The sequence below is a fragment of the Microcaecilia unicolor genome, chromosome 4, assembly GCF_901765095.1.
Source record: "Microcaecilia unicolor chromosome 4, aMicUni1.1, whole genome shotgun sequence".
Taxonomy (NCBI): domain Eukaryota; kingdom Metazoa; phylum Chordata; class Amphibia; order Gymnophiona; family Siphonopidae; genus Microcaecilia; species Microcaecilia unicolor.
The window spans coordinates 122,543,054-122,563,291 of NC_044034.1; the positions used below are offsets into that span (position 1 = coordinate 122,543,054).

The window sequence follows — 20,238 nt, forward strand, 5'->3', positions numbered from 1 at the left end:
ATTCTGATTGGAGGGGCTGCCGAGGACGTCACCCATCAGTGAGAACAAGCAGCCTGCTTGTCCTCGGAGAATACCTTTTATAGGATGGCTACTGGAAACATTTGGCAAAGGCAAGAGAAACAAGGCAGGGTAACCATTTTGATGTAGGCAACACACCCTAGCCATGTGAAATTCAACTCTGCCCTCCTTTCTAAAGCTAACTAGTCTGTTGAACAACGAAGCAAAATATATAAAGTTTTGAGGCACCTATTACTATCTGCAGTCTTAAATAATTAAGGCTTTCCTTAGTTCAACCAAAAGCAAAGTTACTTTAGAGCTGCTCCTGCTGAGGCCTTCACAGTGCAACAACTCAAGATCTCCGATTTGGTCGTGTTACTATTAAAACCCAAAAGTCTCCCATAATCTTGAAGCTCCTTAATAATGACCAGTAGTGTAGTAAACACATGACCAAGTGAGCATAATGTTATTCATTAATGAAATCTTATAATCTGTCCCCTACATAAATTGCTCAGATATCATTATGGTAAGAGCAAGTTAACAGAGGAGTCAAGGGACAGCCCTGCTTTATGTCTCTGCTAAAACCTTGGAATAGCTCCTGTTGACAGTGCCCCTCCCCCCCCCCCCCCCCAGCTCAGGGTAAACAAATACCAGACATTATTGGCCACTCACCTGCCAGAGATGAACCTCAGCTGGTCTTTATCTTCGAACAGGTGGCTAAGATATTTGCTAACAACTTGATAGTGATATCCAAGTGTGATATGACCCTACAGGACCCACAGTGTGAGGGATCCTTACTTTCTTTCTAGAAAACTATGTTTCCAGTCAACCTCAGTCTCTGGCAAGTTCCTATGCTCCAAGATGGAGTTAAATAACCAAGTTATAGGGGCCATGAATAATTCTGCAAACCTTATAGAATTCAGGGAAAAAAAACATGCAGGTGATTTGTTAGCCTCCATTAAGGCCTTGAGGGCAAATACCTCCTCCTTGGTTTCTTCAACCTCTATATAAACTTTGTTTTCATCCCTACCCACTGGGAAGGAGATTGAAAACAGATCTCTTTCAATATCTAGGTCTGGACATCCAGCATCAGGTGTGCATAGTTCACATCCTTCACATTCACAGTTTGGAAGTCAATTTACTAGCTTGATTTCTCTGCTCAAAAAATTCTGGTCTCCTTAGGTCAAACCTGAAGATGCAGTATACAGAGAAAGTGAAGTTACTCACCTGTAGCAGGTGTTCTCCGAGGACAGCAGGCCAAGTAGTCAAACAGTTGGGTGACGTCATCCGATGAAGCCTGGTGCAGACGATGACTAGCAAGCAGATTGAAGAAGTTTCTAGCTGTGTCCCATTCAGTGAGGTAATATAGCTAAAGAATTAAACTCTAAGGGGAGGTGGGAGGGTTTGTGAAAATACTGTCCTCAGATAGCAGCTGCTACAGGTGAGTAATTTTATTTTCTCCAAGTACAAGCAGCTCAGTTGTATTCTCACATCTGGGAATCCCTAGATACCAGGCTCACTGAAAAAACAACCCTAGGACAATTGGGCATTCAAAGCGTCGAGGCCTTTAAGTCAAATCAATCAAAATCTACATACATTCTAGATGTGGAGATGCAACCTGGAACAGAACAAAACTAGCCCTAGGAGGTGGAGTTGTATTCTAGACACCAAAGGGATTGTGCAGAACTGTATGACCGAACTGGATGTCATGTCAGGTATCATGGTCAAGGCAGTAATGAGATGTGAATGTGTAGACAAAAGACCATGTCGCAGCTTTGAAGATCTCCTTTATGGAGAGGCTGACCTCAAGTGGGGTACAGACATTGACATGGCATTATGAGCCTTGACACTGCCCTCTAGAGTCAGTCCAACCTGGGCATAAGTAAAGGAGATGCAATCTGCTAGCCATTCAGGAATTCTGCGTTTGCTGATAAGATACCCCCATCCAATTTGGGTCAAAAGAAACAAAAAGCTGGGTGGACTGTCTATAGGTTTTAGTCCACTCCAGATAGAAGGCTCATTTGTAATCTAAGGTATGTAAGTACACTTTTGCCAAGATGGGCATATGGTTTCAGGAAAAATATTGGTAGAATGATTGACTAATTAAGATGGAACTCAAGACACTACTTTAGAAAGGAACTTAGGGTGTATGCAGAGAACTATGGCAAGGACAAATCAAGATCAAGTATACATATATAGCATCACATCATACCTTTTACTATGAGTTTTATCTTGTTGGGCAGACTGGATGGACTGTGCACGTTGTTATCTGACATCATCTACAATGTTACTATGCGATGAAACTTAGTAAGGTGGATGTACAATTAGGGCCTGAAGCTCACCAACTATGCGAGCTAAGGTGACAGCCACCAAAAACACAACTTCTCAGGTCAAATACTTCAGATGACAGGACTCAAGTGGCTCAAAAGGAGCTTTCATCAACTGGGTGAGGACAAAGTTGAGATCCCATGACATGGTGGGTGGTTTGAGGGGGGGGACTTTGTCAACAGGAAAACTTCCATGAAGTGAACAACTCGAGGCTATACAGAGATGGGCTTACCTCCTACATACTGACGAAGCACTGATTGAACTGAGGTGAACCCTTACTGTGTTTTTTTTTTTTCTAAACCAGATTCAGAGGTGCAGGAGGTTTTCAAGCAGTTTTTGTGTAGGGAAGTTAGGGAATCAAAGGTCTTGCCTCACACCAGGCAGCAAAACTTCTCCACTTAAAAGAGTAATACCTCTTTAGTGGAGTCTTTTCTGAAAGCCAGCAAGATATGAAAGACACCCTCAGACAAACCTAAGGACCCGAATTCTATGCTGTCAAAATCCAAGCCATGAGAGCCAGGGATTGGAGGTTGGTATGCAGAAGAGAACCTTCATTCTGTGTGATGAGGGTGTAAAACAGTTCCATCTCCACAGATCTTCAGAGGATAATTCCAGAAGAAGAGGGAAACAGATTTGCCTTGGCCAATAAGTGGCCATTAGGATCATAATTCTTTGGTTTTGGCTGAGTTTCAGCAGAACTTTCTCTAGAAGAGGTACTGCAGGATACACACACAGATGACCCTCCCCCTCAATGTACGAGAAAGGTATCTTGATGCTAGCCTCCTGTGTGATCTGAGGCAGAAAGATCTACCGGAGTACCCCACTCTCAAAGATCTTGCGGGCTATGGCCATGTTGAGAGACCACTAGGGCAGGTGCAAAACTCTGTTCAATCTGTCCACCAGGCTGGTCTCCTTACCTGTCAGATGTGTGGCTCGAAGGACCATTCCGTGGAGGGCCCACTGTCTCCTGGCACAAGGGGTAGGATCCCGTTCACATAAAACATTGCAAACTGGTTGTCTATTTTAATGACAATAGTTTGGTGTTGTAGCTGATCTCTGAAAGCTTTTAGAGCATTCCAAATGGCCCCGAGCTCGAGGAAGTTGATGTGGTACGTCTTTTGCTAAGCAGACCAAGTTCCCTGTGTATGAAGCCCATCTACATAAGCTCACCAGAGGAATTTGGAATAGTCCCACAGTCAAATTAATTCTTAATCCTAACTGTCCACCAGAGAAGAGCATGAGTCAACTCTGGAGGAATCTGGATGACATCCACTAGGTTCCCCCCAGCTGCCAGAGAGACCACTGGGAAGCTAGGGTCCACTGGGCCTCTATCAAATGTAGACATGTCATGGGAGTAACATACATTGTTGAGGCCATGTGGCTCACTAATCTCAATATTTGCTGAGCTGTGGCCTGCTTGCTTCTTTGGACCCGTGAGGCGAGAGATAAAAGGGCTCTGCCCTCATCTGAGGAAGAAAAGCCTGAGCCTACAATGTATCTAGCAGGGCTCTTATGTACTCCAATTGCTGAACTGGGAAGAGGAGGGACTTGGGGTAGTTCATCACAAACCCTAGCAGCTCTAACACCTGAATAGTTAGGTGCATTGACTCCACCACTCCTTCCTGCGATGTGCTCTTGACCAGCCAATCATCCAGATAAGGAAACACACAATCTGCGTAAACACGTTGCTACTACCTCTAGACACTTGGTGAACACCCTGAGAGCTGATGTGAGGCCAAATGGCAGAACATGGTACTAGTAGTGGTGTTTCCCTATTTGAAATCTGAGATATGATGGAGGTCTACAAATATTGAGTGGTGTAGAACGAGAAGTGAATAGATTGTTCACTCTTTCAAAAAGTACAAAGACTAAGGGACACTCAATGAAGTTACATGGAAATGCTTTCAAAACAAACACGAGGAAATGCAGGTGAATTCCCAGTGGTTGTTGAAGTCTTAGCAGCCACTGAGGTCAATGCTTCTGGTGCCGATATTGATCAATTGGCCATTGAGGAGCCAAAAAGTCTTTTCTGTTGGTACTAATGCACCCTCTCTGTGTCTTCAGCTGCATTTTTAAACGGGGAGAACAAGAGTTAGGGTCATGGTTAGGTCTAAGGCACCTGATGTACCAAATGTGTGGTTTGGTTACTGAAATCACCAGATTACATTGTGCACACCGTTTGAAGTCAAAGGGGGTCATCTTGGACATTGAGAAAAGAATCGCAGCAAATTAAAATTCAAAAGGGGCAGAGACCGAATTGAGGTCAGTGCTCAGACCTAAGCAGGTCTATCGAGCCATAAAAAAAAGAAAACTTGAAGGGCCAAAAAACTAAGAACTATAAGGGAAAAATAACAAAAAGTGAACTTAAAAGACAAAAATGACGGAATGAGGGAAAATTACCCACACAGAAAGGCACTGCAAAAGCAGAGGAAAAAAAAGCGCTGACAGGAGACCATGGAGACGCATTCTCCCTGCTCTGTGGTAAAATGAAGACTGAGGGACTTGCATTTGTGCATCAGGAGGGAAGGCACCAGTGAATGCGCAGTGGGACACTGCTAGAAACATCTACAATCTTCGCTAGTCAGTGTTCGCACCGGGCTCCATCGGATGATGTCACCCAACTGTGAGAATAATACTGGCCTGCTTGTCCACAGAAAATATTAATTCTGCATGCTGCATTTCCTTTTTTTGACAGCCTTACAGGTAGGTCCTCTTATCCTGTTGTTCAAGCTCCTGAATTTGCATTGTACAATATTGGATCCAGGGTTCCTTATCCTCTATATTTGGAAGCCCATATAGTGTCTACCCCTTTATACTTTCACAGTGATCCACAGGACTTTAGGCATTACATCTCTGCACTATGAAATCTAAAATATTCTTGCATATCCATGCGTGTCTGGTTGAACATTCCTGCATTGCTCAGGATGTTATTGGCAAGTATCCAAAGCTGAGTTCCCCCAACCTATACTAAATCTTTAATTCTACCTACACTGGGACATATGTCCAAGAGTCATCTATCTCCACATTACCGATTACAAATTATGAGGATTAAGGAAAATCATGGGAATTGCTGGTACAGAAGATACTAAACATCTACCACCTCACACATATCCATAAATGCATTAAACCAAGTTGTGTCATAAAACTGACATTGTATCTCACTAATGCTATCAAGAGACGAAAGGGTGCTAGAAAGTCTCCTCCAAGTAGTTGAGTAGATCCCAGACCCATCACTTTCCTCCCCGACACAAACACCCTCTACATCAGTGCTTCTCAACCTTTCCATGTCCCCTACTTTATCACGGTTCTCCATGCAATTTCAGGAGTTATAACACTTGCAGGTCCACAACCTCTCTCTTTGCAACCATCATAACATTCTTTGAGCAAAAACTCTTCAAGGTGCCCAAAAATTAAAAAAAAAAGAAGCAACAGGTGATCAGAACACACAGCTTATGCTGCCATTCCAATCTGTGACATCAATTCCTCTCCAGCTGTGGTTTTAACAAATTCCCAAAGGACTGCTGCCATCAGGTCCCTTAGGTAACCAAATCACTGGCATGGACACCTTCACCCTATACTCAATCAAGTACAACACTGTTGAGAAGTAGTGAACTTGAGGTTACCCATGCTGCTCACATTCTCTACACTTTTTAAGGAATATACTAAGCCAAGCAGAAAGCATTCCGTTCAAACCTCTGCTACCAAACATGACCGATTTGCTGTACTTCCTGTACAGACTATTTTGACCACCAACTCTCCACTTAAGAGCAGAAGAATGCAAAATATTGTTCAAATAATCAAATCACAGAAAACTCAAGTAAGGATTAAGTCAAAGTTTAATGAGCATACAGTATTCTTCAAAACACCAAAGGAAAAATATATATATATATAAATGCAATGTTAATGTATGGCAGGGAAGGAGTTTTTTGGTTTGATTTACAAATGGCAAGTCAACTGTCATAAGAGGTCCTTTAAGCTTTAGAGAGAGCAATAACAGTAAATCTCAATTCATTTGGGTCACGCTGCATAAACTTCTTACATACTTCTATTGCATCCTAGAAAGAAAAATGAAACAAAGGTAAAAGCTGTTAAAGACGTGGAAAGCAATTTCCACATTAAACCAAGACAAAAGTAATAGATTAGTGTTATCTGTATTCATTGTAAAGCTAATCAGTTCTTTCATAGAACATTATAATGGAGACAATGAATCCCTATATATTGAATGAAAGCGGTAGTACTTTCACTATAAATGTTACTTTTTGATTTCAGTGAGGGGTGGTTTCCACCACTCTCCTCCACTCTGAGAACCTGATCACGCGTAATTCTGAAGTAGCACCCTCCAAACCACAGGTCTCAAAGAGCTGCAATCTAGTTCAATTTTCAGGATTTCCACAATGAACAAGCAGGTAAAGGAAGCACGTTAGTTAGGGATGTGCAGAGTGCGAACATTTTCAGTTTGATCCTTTTTACCAATTTTCCAGTTCATTTCACACATTCATTTTGATGACAACTTTTCAATGTGCAATAAGGACATAATATATGTTAAATTGATGTAGCACATGCTAAGTTTGAGATGCATTAATGAATGTGCTGCCTCCATTGTATGAACACAGAGTCTGGAGGACCCCTGTTACAAAACAGCTATTAATTATAGTGATGTTTACTGCAATGCCATTCCTTGAGCAGAGCTGTGAATTTGCTGAAAAAAAATGTGTCTTTTGATAAGCCACCAAATATAGCTTTCTTTGCTTCCACAGCAAGAAAGCTGGAAACATACATAAACAGAGGGTACTAAACAGACTGGTGGATCATTTGTTCTGTCATCTTAGAGCAGTGATGGGCAGCAATCCTCAGTCACATTTTCAGGATTTTCCCTATGAATATGCATGAGATCAATCTACATGCACTACTTCCACTGTATGCAAATAGATTGCAAGCATATTTGTTAGGAAATCCTGGAAACCTGACTAGGTTGTGGCCCTTGAGCACTGTGGTAGCCCACCCCTGCTTTGGGATAATTACCTGTGGGCAACCTGAGTGAGTCGGGGTGCTGTGCTGACAAAATTCAATGGCCACCGAGAAGGAGCCAGTCCCTCAGAGTAACAGATCAAGACCACCACCTACTGGCAGTAACCATACCTGGTGTTAAAAGGAAGTCATAGTGTGTGCCTCTGAGCAACAAGGCTAATTACCCTAACTGAAAGGAAAGGAAATAAAAATGGGAGCACCAGACAGCTATAAATTAAGGTTTATGCTGTCATAACCCCCAGCTGAACCAGGTTTAGATGTGTGTAGCATCATCCCAGGTACAAACAAAATGTACTAGTGACTTAAGTGGCAAAGCCTGTCATGCGCCATACAACATGCCTCAATACCCACATTAGGGGAAAAAACAAGTCTGGCCTTATATTAGCAACACAGATAGCTGGGGTACAGAGGAGGCAGAGAAATTATCAGAAAATGCTCCTCTCACACATGGGAATCTTAAAGACTCTCAGTAACATGGAAAGACCAACTCTCAAGCAAAGAACACTCAAACACCTTCTAGAATAATCAATAGCTACACTTACAAAGAGCTAAGAGACAATTACAGTTTATCTGATCTCCAGCTGCAAGGAAGAATTTTGAACAAAAATGCATCCTACTTTCTCACAATAACCTCTGGCTGTTAATCATTACAGAAACATGAAATGCACTTTACTCCCAATTTACTGCTCATTAAAGATTGACGTATTATCCAACGCTGTTACAGTCCTACTGTAGAACAGATGGATGTTATAACTCAGTACTGTAGTGTTAAGTAAATGTCACACTCTCCAGAGCACTGGTCTCTTGCCCTACAATATGGTTGTGAAGGATAGCGGATGCATCCAGTGACACCACAGACCATGGGATAATCTTCAAAGAACAGTGGTTATTTAAAAAATTTATAATCCACCCGCTTCAAAGACTCTCCAAGGCAGAGTACAGGATTCATTCATAAATAAGTTAAACAGAACGAACAAATCAAATTCAACAAAGCCCATTCACTAAAAACAGCCGACAACCACAGCATTCTTCAAAACACTTAACCTTGCCCAAAGGCCTGAACAAAATAGCCAGACCTGTTTTCTGAAAAATTCCATAATCATACTCCCCATACAAGGCTGCTAGCAAGGGATTCCATAAAACTGGACTGGCTACTGAAAAAGCTGCCTCCCTTGCTGCCACTAGCTGTGCTTTTACTGATGTTAAAACAGTAGGTTGGCATCCAGGTAATGACACGTGCAACTGGGAAGGTACAGCATCAAGTGAACAACCAGCTTGGGCTCATCCCATGTAATATCTTTAAATAAATAAATAAAAATTAAGAGCAAGTTTTAAATATAACCCATCAAGCGATCAGTAGCCACTTCAACTATTGCACTGATGGAAGAATGTGATCCAGTAAGTCATTACCTGAATCAACTGCATTGTGCATTTTGTGCTAACTGTAACACATCAAAGCCAAAAGATGGGAAACTAAGATACAGCGCATTACAATAATCTAAACAATATCAACTGTACCACCATACAAAAAGTGTACAGCCAATGCCATAACTTCTGTATCAAGTACGGCCCATCTGAAACTGCAAGCCCCAAAGGACTCCCAAATTTCACACAAGGGGGAGCAGCAGCATTACATCTGATCCAAGGACATAAGGAAGGGTTATTTCAAGACTATTTTCATATGTAAATAAGAACAATTTACCCAGTTAATGGGCTTTATAAACCTGCCCATTTGATAAGTGGGTAAACTTACACTTTTGCAACCTGTATGTATGTTCACCCAGATTGAGCGGAAATATTCTGTCCTCATTTGGGTTCCAGGGCCCTGTCCTCTCCTGGTTCTCCTCCTATCTCTCCCACCGCACCTTCAGAGTTCACTCTCATGGATCTTCCTCCACCCCCATCCCCCTATCTGTTGGTGTTCCCCAGGGATCTATCCTTGGACCCCTTCTCTTCTCAATCTACACCTCTTCCCTGGGCTCCCTGATCTCATCTCATGGTTTCCAGTATCATCTCTATGCTGATGACACCCAGCTGTATCTCTCCACACCAGACATCACCGCAGAGACCCAGGCAAAGGTATCAGCCTGCTTATCCGACATTGCTGCCTGGATGTCCAACTGCCACCTGAAACTGAACATGTCCAAGACTGAGCTCATCGTCTTTCCACCAAAACCCACGTCTCCTCTTTCTCCACTTTCTCAGTTGATAACACCCTCATCCTCCCCATCTGCCCGCAACCTCGGAGTCATCTTTGACTCCTCCCTCTCCTTCTCTGCGCATATCCAGCAGATAGCCAAGACCTGCCACTTCTTCCTCTTTAACATCAGCAAAATTTGCCCTTTCCTCTCTGAACACACCACCCGAACTCTCGTCCATGCTCTCATTACCTCTCGCCTTGAGTACTGCAACTTACTCCTCACCGGCCTCCCACTTAGCCATCTATCCCCCCTTCAATCTGTTCAGAACTCTGCTGTACGTCTCATATTCCGCCAGAACCGATATACTCATATCACCCCTCTCCTCAGGTCACTTCACTGGCTTCCAATCAGATACCGCATTCAATTCAAGCTTCTCCTTCTTACCTACAAATGCACTCAGTCTGCTGCCCCTCACTACCTTTCTACCCTCATCTCCCCTTACGTTCCCGCCCGTAACCTCCAGTCACAGGACAAATCCCTCCTCTCTGTACCCTTCTCCACCACCGCCAACTCCAGGCTCCGCTCATTCTGCCTCGCCTCACCCTATGCTTGGAACAACCTTCCTGAGCCCTTACGCCAAGCCCCCTCCCTGCCCATCTTCAAGTCTTTGCTTAAAACCCACCTCTTCAATACTGCATTCGGCACCTAACTCTTACCGTTCAGTAAATCCAGACTGCCCCAATTTGACTGCCCCTATCGGACTGACCGTTCACTCGTCTCTTAGATTGTAAGCTCTTTGAGCATGGACCGTCCCTCTATGTTAAATTGTACAGCGCTGCGTAACCTTAGTAGCGCTTTAGAAATGTTAAGTAGTAGTAGTAGTAGCCGAGTCAGGAAAAAGTGCTTACATGCTTTTGAAAATTCAAGTGTAGGTGTTTAAATTAACCCTGAAAATCTGTCTGTGAACAAGAGTTTAGTTAAATATCTGATATTATCCATTTCAAGAGTGGCAAAGCTTTTTACAGTTTATAAAATTACAAAATAGAAACAGACACACACACAGAAAATGAAAGCAGATGAAGACCGCATGGCCTACACTCTCTGCCCATCCACTATCCCTTCCTCTCTCTGAGATCCTATATGCTAGCCCCATGCTTTCTTGAATTCAGATAGCATCATCTCCACCACCTTCACAGAGATAATATCTATATGATTTAAACTGCATTTGCCCCTCTTGGATGCTTATTTAAGGCATTTAATTTGTACTGTACCAACATTATTGATATTGTATCTTTATGCTATTTTAATGTTCTAATGTGAGCCTATTAAGATGTTTTATTTGTATTGTTGCTGACATCGTGAGCATCGTATTTATGAGTATTTCTAATGCATTGCCTTTTTAAGGGTTTCATTCACACTATGCTGACATCTTAAGTATATCTGTTATATGAATGTTCTTCTATGCTATTATGGTGTATATCATTTGCATTCCACTGACATATTTGGTAGATAATTGCTCTACCGTACTATTTTAATGTGCATAGTTTTGACACTATCATGTTATTTCTATTATTAGGATTCAAATTTGCCCGTCTCCAAGTTTACCTTCTTAATTGTCTTTATGCTTATTATTTGGTAAACTGTACTATTTTTATGCAGTTAATTTTAAGCTTTATGTCAAGCTATAACTGTTGTAACACCACCTTGGGCAAATCTCTTCATAAAGGCAGTCAATATATACCAAAATCAATAAAATAAAGCTCAGACTTAGGATCAAAAACATACTAAAATTAGGAGGGAGAGACTCAGTAAGAGCTTCTGGAAGGGAAATTAATGTATTACCCAGAGAAATAAACTGGAAGAAATGAAACAGTTTTACTGGGATACACGCACAGGAAAGCGAGGGGCAGATCAGTGGCAGGTTTAAGGGTCAAAAGCTTGAGAGAACAGTCAAGTTTTAAGACTTATGAAAAAGGGTATGATACATACCTGTAGCAGTTGTTCTCCGAGGACAGCAGGCTGATTGTTCTCACGACTGGGTGACGTCCGCGGCAGCCCCCACCAACCGGAAAGAAGCTTCGCGGGACGGTCGGCACGCAGGGCACGCCCACCGCGCATGCGCGGCCGTCTTCCCGCCCGTGCGCGACCGCTCCCGCCAGTTGAATGACTAGCAAAAAAGATGAAACACACAACTCCAAAGGGGAGGAGGGAGGGTAGGTGAGAACAATCAGCCTGCTGTCCTCGGAGAACAACTGCTACAGGTATGTATCATACCCTTTCTCCGAGGACAAGCAGGCTGCTTGTTCTCACGACTGGGGTATCCCTAGCTCTCAGGCTCACTCAAAACAAGAACCCAGGTCAATTGAACCTCGCAACGGCGAGGGTACAACAGAAATTGACCTACGAAGAACAACTAACTGAGAGTGCAGCCTGACCAGAATAAATTCGGGTCCTGGAGGGTGGAGTTGGATTTACACCCCAAACAGATTCTGCAGCACCGACTGCCCGAACCGACTGTCGCGTCGGGTATCCTGCTGGAGGCAGTAATGAGATGTGAATGTGTGGACAGATGACCACGTCGCAGCCTTGCAAATCTCTTCAATAGTGGCTGACTTCAAGTGGGCCACTGACGCTGCCATGGCTCTGACACTATGAGCCGTGACATGACCCTCAAGAGCCAGCCCAGCCTGGGCGTAAGTGAAGGAAATGCAATCTGCTAGCCAATTGGAGATGGTGCGTTTCCCGACAGCGACCCCTAGCCTGTTAGGGTCGAAAGAAATAAACAATTGGGCGGACTGTCTGTGGGGCTGTGTCCGCTCCAAGTAGAAGGCCAATGCTCTCTTGCAGTCCAATGTGTGCAACTGACGTTCAGCAGGGCGGGTATGCGGCCTGGGGAAGAATGTTGGCAAGACAATTGACTGGTTAAGATGGAACTCCGACACCACCTTCGGCAGGAACTTTGGGTGGGTGCGGAGCACTACTCTGTTGTGATGAAATTTGGTATATGGAGCATGAGCTACCAGGGCCTGAAGCTCACTGACCCTACGAGCTGAAGTAACTGCCACCAAGAAAATGACCTTCCAGGTCAAGTACTTCAGATGGCAGGTATTCAGTGGCTCAAAAGGAGGTTTCATCAGCTGGGTGAGGACGACGTTGAGATCCCATGACACTGTAGGAGGCTTGACAGGGGGCTTTGACAAAAGCAAGCCTCTCATGAATCGAACGACTAAAGGCTCTCCAGAGATGGCTTTACCTTCCACACGATAATGGTAAGCACTAATCGCACTAAGGTGATTCCTTACTGAGTTGGTCTTGAGGCCAGACTCTGATAAGTGCAGAAGGTATTCAAGCAGGTTCTGTGCAGGGCAAGAACGAGGTTCTAGGGCCTTGCTCTCACACCAAACGACAAACCTCCTCCACTTGAAAAAGTAACTCTTTTTAGTGGAATCCTTCCTAGAGGCAAGCAAGACCCGGGAGACACCCTCAGACAGACCCAACGCAGCGAAGTCTACGCCCTCAACATCCAGGCCGTGAGAGCCAGGGATTGAAGGTTGGGGTGCAGCAACGCTCCGTCGTTCTGCGAAATGAGAGTCGGAAAACACTCCAATCTCCACGGTTCTTCTGAGGACAACTCCAGAAGAAGAGGGAACCAGATCTGACGGGGCCAAAAGGGCGCTATCAGAATCATGGTGCCGCGGTCTTGCTTGAGCTTCAGTAAGGTCTTCCCCACCAAAGGTATGGGAGGATAAGCATACAGGAGGCCGGTCCCCCAATGAAGGAGAAAGGCATCTGACGGTAGTCTGCCGTGTGTCTGAAGTCTGGAACAGAACAGAGGCAGCTTGTGGTTGGTCTGAGAGGCGAAAAGGTCCACCGAGGGGGTGCCCCACTCTCGGAAGATCTTGCGTACCACTCTGGAATGGAGCGACCACTCGTGCGGTTGCATGACTCTGCTCAGTCTGTCGGCCAGACTGTTGTTTACGCCTGCCAGGTATGTGGCTTGGAGGAGCATGCCCAACCGGCACGCCCAACGCCACATCCCGACGGCTTCCTGACACAGGGGGCGAGATCCGGTGCCCCCCTGCTTGTTGACGTAATACATTGCAACCTGATTGTCTGTCCGAATTTGGATAATTTGGTAGGACAGCCGATCTCTGAAAGCCTTCAGTGCGTTCCAGATCGCTCGGAGCTCCAGGAGGTTGATCTGTAGATCCTTTTCCTGGAGGGACCACAGACCCTGGGTGTGAAGCCCATCAACGTGAGCTCCCCACCCCAGGCGAGATGCATCCGTCGTCAGCACTTTCGAGGGCTGCGGAATTTGGAATGGACGTCCCAGGGTCAAATTGGTCCGGATGGTCCACCAGAGCAGTGAAGTGCGGCAACTGGTGGAGAGGCGGATGACATCTTCTAGATTCCCGGTGGCTTGGAACCACTGGGAAGCTAGGGTCCATTGAGCAGATCTCATGTGAAGACGAGCCATGGGAGTCACATGAACTGTGGAGGCCATATGACCCAGAAGTCTCAACATCTGCCGAGCTGTGACCTGCTGAGACGCTCTGGTCTGCGAAGCCAGGGCCAGGAGAGTGGTGGCCCGCGCTTCGGGAAGGTAGGCCTGAGCCGTCTGGGTATTCAGCAGCGCTCCTATGAATTCCAGAGACTGGGATGGCTGGAGATGGGACTTTGGGTAATTTATCACAAACCCCAGCAGCTCCAGAAGTTGAATAGTGCACTGCATGGACCGGAGGGCTCCTGCCTCTGAGGTGTTCTTGACCAGCCAATCGTCGAGATATGGGAACACGTGCACTCCCAGCTTGCGTAGGTAGGCCGCTACCACCACGAGGCACTTGGTAAACACTCGTGGGGCAGAGGCGAGCCCAAAGGGCAGCACACAATACTGAAAGTGCCGTGTGCCCAGGCGGAATCTGAGATACTGTCTGTGAGCTGGCAGTATCGGTATGTGAGTATATGCGTCCTTTAAATCCAGGGAACATAGCCAATCGTTTTTCTGAATCATTGGCAGAAGGGTGCCCAAGGAAAGCATCCTGAACTTTTCTTTGACCAGGAATTTGTTCAGGCCTCTCAGGTCTAGGATGGGGCGCATCCCCCCTGTTTTCTTTTCCACAAGGAAGTACCTGGAATAGAATCCCTGCCCTTCCTGCCCGGGTGGTACGGGCTCGACCGCATTGGCGCTGAGAAGGGCGGAGAGTTCCTCTGCAAGTACCTGCTTGTGATGGGAGCTGAAAGACTGAGCTCCCGGGGGACAATTTGGAGGCAGGGAGGCCAAATTCAGGGCGTATCCGCACCGCACTATTTGGAGAACCCACTGGTCGGAGGTTATGAGAGGCCACCTTTGGTGAAAGAATTTTAACCTCCCTCCGACCGGCAGATCGTCCGGTACGGACACTTGTAGGGCGGCTATGTTCCCGTGGATCCAGTCAAAAGCCCGTCCCCGGCTTTTGCTGTGGAGGCGCAGGGGGCTGCTTAGGCGCACGCTGTTGACGAGAACGAGCGCGCTGGGGCTGTCCCTGTGCCTGACGAGGCCTTCGGGCCGGCTGGTTGTACCTACGCTTCGCAAAAGAATAGGGTGCAGCCTGCCGGGCCCGGGAAAAAACGTCCACCTGTGGAGGTGGATGCTGAAGGCGCCCGGTGGGAGAGCTTGTCGAGAGCGGTTTCCCGCTGATGCAGTTGGTCCATCATCTGCTCGACCTTCTCACCGAAAATGTTATCCCCCCGGCAAGGGACGTCAGCCAGTCTCTGCTGGGTGCGGTTGTCCAGGTCAGAGGCACGCAGCCATGAGAGCCTGCGCATCACTATACCTTGGGCCACAGCACGAGATGCCACGTCACAGGTGTCAAAATACCCCTGGACAGGAACTTTCTGCACGCCTTCAGCTGCCTGACCACCTCCTGATAAGGCCTGGACTGCTCCGGCGGGAGCTTCTCGACCAGGTCCGCCAGTTGTTGCACATAGGTCCGCATGTGAATGCTCATATAGAGCAGGTATGACTGGATGCGGGTCACGAGCATGGAGGATTGGTAGGCCTTCCTCCCAAACGAGTCCAGAGTGCGAGACTCCCGCCCCGGGGGCGCCGAGGCGGTATCCCTCGAACTCCGTGCCCTCTTGAGAGCAGAATCCACGACCGCTGAGTCATGGGGCAATTGGGGCCGCATGAGCTCTGGGTCAGAGTGGATCCTGTACTGGGACTCTGCTTTCTTGGGAATGGTGGGGTTAGTTAATGGTCGCACCCAGTTCCGAAGCAGTGTCTCCTTCAGGACATTGTGCAGCGGCACCGTGGAGGACTCTCTAGGTGGTGATGGATAGTCGAGGACCTCGAGCATCTCGGCCCTCGGCTCTTCCACAGAGACCACGGGGAAGGGAATGCTGATAGACATATCCCGCACAAAAGAGGCAAAGGAGAGACTCTCAGGAGGTGAGAGCTTCCTCTCCGGTGAAGGCCCGTAGACTCCTCTGAGGAGAAATATCTAGGGTCCTCCTCTTCCCCCCACGAGTCCTCATCCTCGGTATCGGACATTAGCTCATGTAGCTGAGTCCTGTACCGGGCCCGGCTCGACGTCGAGGCACCGAGGTCTCGGTGTCGTCGAGCGGTGGACTCCCGCGCCGGCGGGGACGGAGCTCCCTCCATCGACGTCGACGGGGACTCCACCTGCGTGGCAGTCGAGACCGGCACCGCAAGCGGCGGCGGTGTCGACAGCCCCGGCGCCGGGCTAGAGCTCGCCGGCGCCACAGTCATCGGCGCCGAGGGCGCAAGCACCCCCGGCGCCGGCACAGCCTGGCGCATCAGCCCTTCCAGGATCCCCGGAAGGATGGCTCTGAGGCACTCGTCCAGGCCCGCTGCCGGGAAAGGCGGTGGGGCCGGTAAGGGTGTCGGTGCCGGAAGCTGCTGGGAGCCAGGAGACGGCACCGAGGTGCCGGAACCCCGACGCGTCGGTACCTCCACAACCGACGGAGACCTCTCCTCTCGACGATGACGCTTCGGCGTCGACTCCTCTTCGGGATGCACCGAGGGCGTCCGGTGACGACGCTTCTTATCCTTTTTTCGATGCACGTCACCGGCGCCGGAGGGCATGGAGGAGGAGGAGGTCGATCCCCCTCGGTCTCGAGGCACCGGGTCAGACAGGGGTCGGTCCCGTGGCTCACGAGCTGAGGGAGTGACCGGGGCCGACTGCCCACGCGGCCTCTCAACCCCACTCTCACCGGCGGACCAACGGGACCTGTTCTCCTGGGGTCGCTGCCATCGGTGCCGATGTCTCGGGCATCGATACCGGTACCGAAGAACCGGCCTTCGATACCGATGCCGTCGAGGTCGACGTCGAGGGGCCGGCGCAAGTTCCAAAAAGACGGTCCCGCAGAACTTGCCTCGCAACCTGAGTCCGTTTCCGGAGACCGAGACACAAAGCATACGACTTGAGATTGTGCTCCGGCCCGAGGCACTGGAGGCACCAAGCGTGGGTGTCGGTCTGCGAGATCGGCCGGCCGCAGCGACCACACTTTTTAAATCCACTCGGGACCTTCGAGGACATCGACGGAAAAATCGCGTCGGCGAAGTCAAAGTCGTCAATGGTGGCTAAAATCACACCACGAAAAGATAAACGACCGAGCGACCACTAGGCCGCAACGTGGCGTCCCCGCTGGAAGCGAGGGAAAAGGGGAGCGCGTGCTCCACACGCGCAGAGATTTTCTTTTTTTTTTTTTTTTTTTTTTTAACAAACAAGAAAAAGGAAAACCGAACGGTAATCCGAGCGAAGCGACGATCCGCGTAAACGCGGTCGAAAAATCCGGCGGCTGAAACAGAGAGAGTGGCAGAAGCACAACTCTCTCCAGTCGCGGAAAAAAAGGAACTGGCGGGAGCGGTCGCGCACGGGCGGGAAGACGGCCGCGCATGCGCGGTGGGCGTGCCCTGCGTGCCGACCGTCCCGCGAAGCTTCTTTCCGGTTGGTGGGGGCTGCCGCGGACGTCACCCAGTCGTGAGAACAAGCAGCCTGCTTGTCCTCTGAGAAGAATAAGTACATCCAGTTCTTAAATGAAGGAGAAAAGAACTCTAACGGGAAGGGGTCAAGTAGCCAAAGGCCAAATGGTGTTGACAACCTATAGGAGGTGGAATATGAAGAGGTAAAATTTGTGAAGATTTTAGACCACGAATAGAAGATTAGGTTAGCTAAGTATTGCAGCAGACCCTGAGAGAGAACCTTGAAAACCAAGGTTATGATTTTAACTTTGACTCTGAACATGATGGGGTCAACCAAAAGGGTTAATGCATTAAGAGCCACAGAGAAGTTTTAATAGCAGTATTCTGGATAAGTTGGAGCCACTTTAACGAGAACAGTAGTGAAACTAGTGATAAAATCAAATCAGTAGTAAGGTCTGCTGTATAAGTAGGATACAACAATTTGTTTAGCGTGGAGTAATAGAAGGGATGATAGTAAGAGATAGTGAAGAGTAGATGGGTGGGAATAGGATCAGAGGAACAGGTAGTTAGTTTGGAGGATGAGGAAGTCCAACCCCAGTTTGACTTTTTTTTAGCTGTCAAGGGGTTTCTCGAGGCCTTTTCCTCTTTAAGATAAAGAGTACTTGCTTGAAGTAATATATATTTTTTCAGTACCTTCACAATTCTTGACTTCCAGAAAAAGGAGGACAGATTGAGCCAGTCTGGGTTTACTTCCATTGCTTTCAATGGAAGCAAAACCCGGACTGGATCAATGTGTCCTCCTTTTTCTGGAGCCATATGGTAACTCTACCTCTGCGGCCAAATGGGCAAGCTGTAAAGGAGAAAAGATAGGACATAGGGCAGCAGCTAAAGCAGAGTCTTCACAACAAAGCCAAGTCTCAGTTAGTGCAAGCAGATGGAGAGTATGAGAGATAAAGAGGTTGTGGATGTAGGAAAGCTTGTTGGTGACACAGCAGGCATTCCACAGGGCTCATGAGAAAGGCAAAGAAGGGGAGAGGAGAGGAAAAGAAATTCAATTGGAGACATTGCGGTGCGAGCTGCACGAGTAGGTTGAGAGCTGATTTGGAGGACCAGGATTGGGATGGATATCCCCAGTAGAGAGCAGGAGGAGCAAGAGAGTACAGAGAAGAGAAGGAGAGGCATGACGACAGTGATGAACATGTCATCCTACATGACTTCTTACATATTACCCGTCTTAATCATAAGTTAAAATATATACCATCAAACATTTAAAACTCATAGAAACAAACAAAAAAGAAGGCTATATTGGGCTATCCTGTATGCCCATCCATGCCATCTATCATGCCTTCCTCTCCCTTAGAAATCCTATTGACTTAAATACAACAAGTACATAAAATAAGAACAAACATCAGCATTTAATAAAAACGTGTTCTTCCTTAAATACTTCTGGAACCTCGAGTAATTGATCGATCTCAGAACTGTGATAGGGGACTGCACTCAACACCAGAAATGTTGGAAATGATTATGTTGAAAATAGCTGACAGGCAAGAGGGTGTAAGGGGAGATGGGGGGGAAAAAAAACCCAGAGGTCTCAGGTTAGTGACTGGACTGGAGAATATGGTAGAGCAGATGTGAATGTGCACACTTACAGTAGTTCTTCCGGGGCAATTTTCAAAGCAGAAGTACACATTTGTATTTTCAAAATTCTTTCAAGCCTGGACAGAGAACAGTGTGTATGTACTTTTTTTTTTTACTTGTATGTGAAGTTATAAAATTACCCAAAAAGATGAAGAAAATCCTTTCGTAGTACTAGTTTTACTTTAAATGTTGATATTTAAAATGTAGAATTGAACAGATGATTGTAAGATCCTGACCACACAATATCAAATACCCAACCCCAGCTTTATTTTATTTTACCTCTAACAGTGTTTCATCGCTAGTCCGGCCATGGCTTACTGGAAAATTTTTGCGTCCATCTACAAGGAAGAAACATACATAATGCTTGAGACTTGAAAAGCAAGATAACTAACATTCATTCCACATAACTTCTGGGTCATTTTTTTTTTCCAATTCCTTTTTTCTAATCACTTAAATACATGTGGAATAAAGCACAGCTTGACAAATCCTGGGCATCAGGTTGCCATGACAGCTAGGAATTTCCCTGGGAAACCTAGGCTTGTGCACCCCATTGCACTCCCCTCCCCCACACCCCCAACCAAACTGCACCTACAGTAAGTTTCCTTGCCTCTGCACCATGCAGCTCAAGTCTAAGATGTGTAGTGCAGAGGTGAGGAAAGCTCATGTGTTGGGGCAGCAGCTTCAGGCTTTGGCACACCACAAAATAGGGGGTAAAGATTAGTGGGTTGGCTGGGGAGGAGGCAGTGGATGGAGGAAATTGCTGGTGGTGCCCCAAAACTAGCTAGCTAAGGACGAGGTATCCAGCTAGATACAGCAGTAGAGAAAGCAAAGAGCAAGAGAAACTGGGATTGGGTTACTGGCTGTATACTTCTGCTAGTGCCCTGAAGCAGTGCATTAGTGATTTACTACAATGAGCTCCCTTTAATAAAGAGGATGGAAAAATAACCTTAATAAATCAGGCACTAAAGGAATTGATCTTGAAAGGGCTCTCCCCCCACCCACTTCATCTTTAGGGGAGACCATGGGAGGAAAGAGGACAGTGTTCTCAGTTGTTGGCTCCTGTTTCTTTGGGCTGGCTTATATTCAAAGAAAATTTGTTGAGGCCTGCAATAAAGGAACTTAAAAACATTCTTTCCATCTCTTACAACAAAGTGGATAATAAACCATTACTGAGTTGCAACT

At 46.7% G+C, this 20,238-nt stretch overlaps 1 protein-coding gene across 2 annotated transcripts in view; it reads right to left on the reverse strand.

The window, feature by feature from the left end:
* Positions 1-6,143: 6,143 nt before the first annotated feature.
* The window catches only part of UCHL3 (ubiquitin C-terminal hydrolase L3), a 104,016-nt gene continuing 89,921 nt past the window's right edge, over positions 6,144-20,238 (reverse strand). For both annotated transcript variants that reach the window (XM_030200601.1, XM_030200602.1), the window contains 2 exons: positions 19,336-19,394; positions 6,144-6,380 (listed from right to left, as the gene is read on the reverse strand). In XM_030200601.1, coding sequence (XP_030056461.1) covers positions 6,297-6,380; positions 19,336-19,394 — 143 coding nt within the window. In that variant the 3' untranslated portion in view covers positions 6,144-6,296. The remainder of the gene's footprint in view (positions 6,381-19,335; positions 19,395-20,238) is intronic.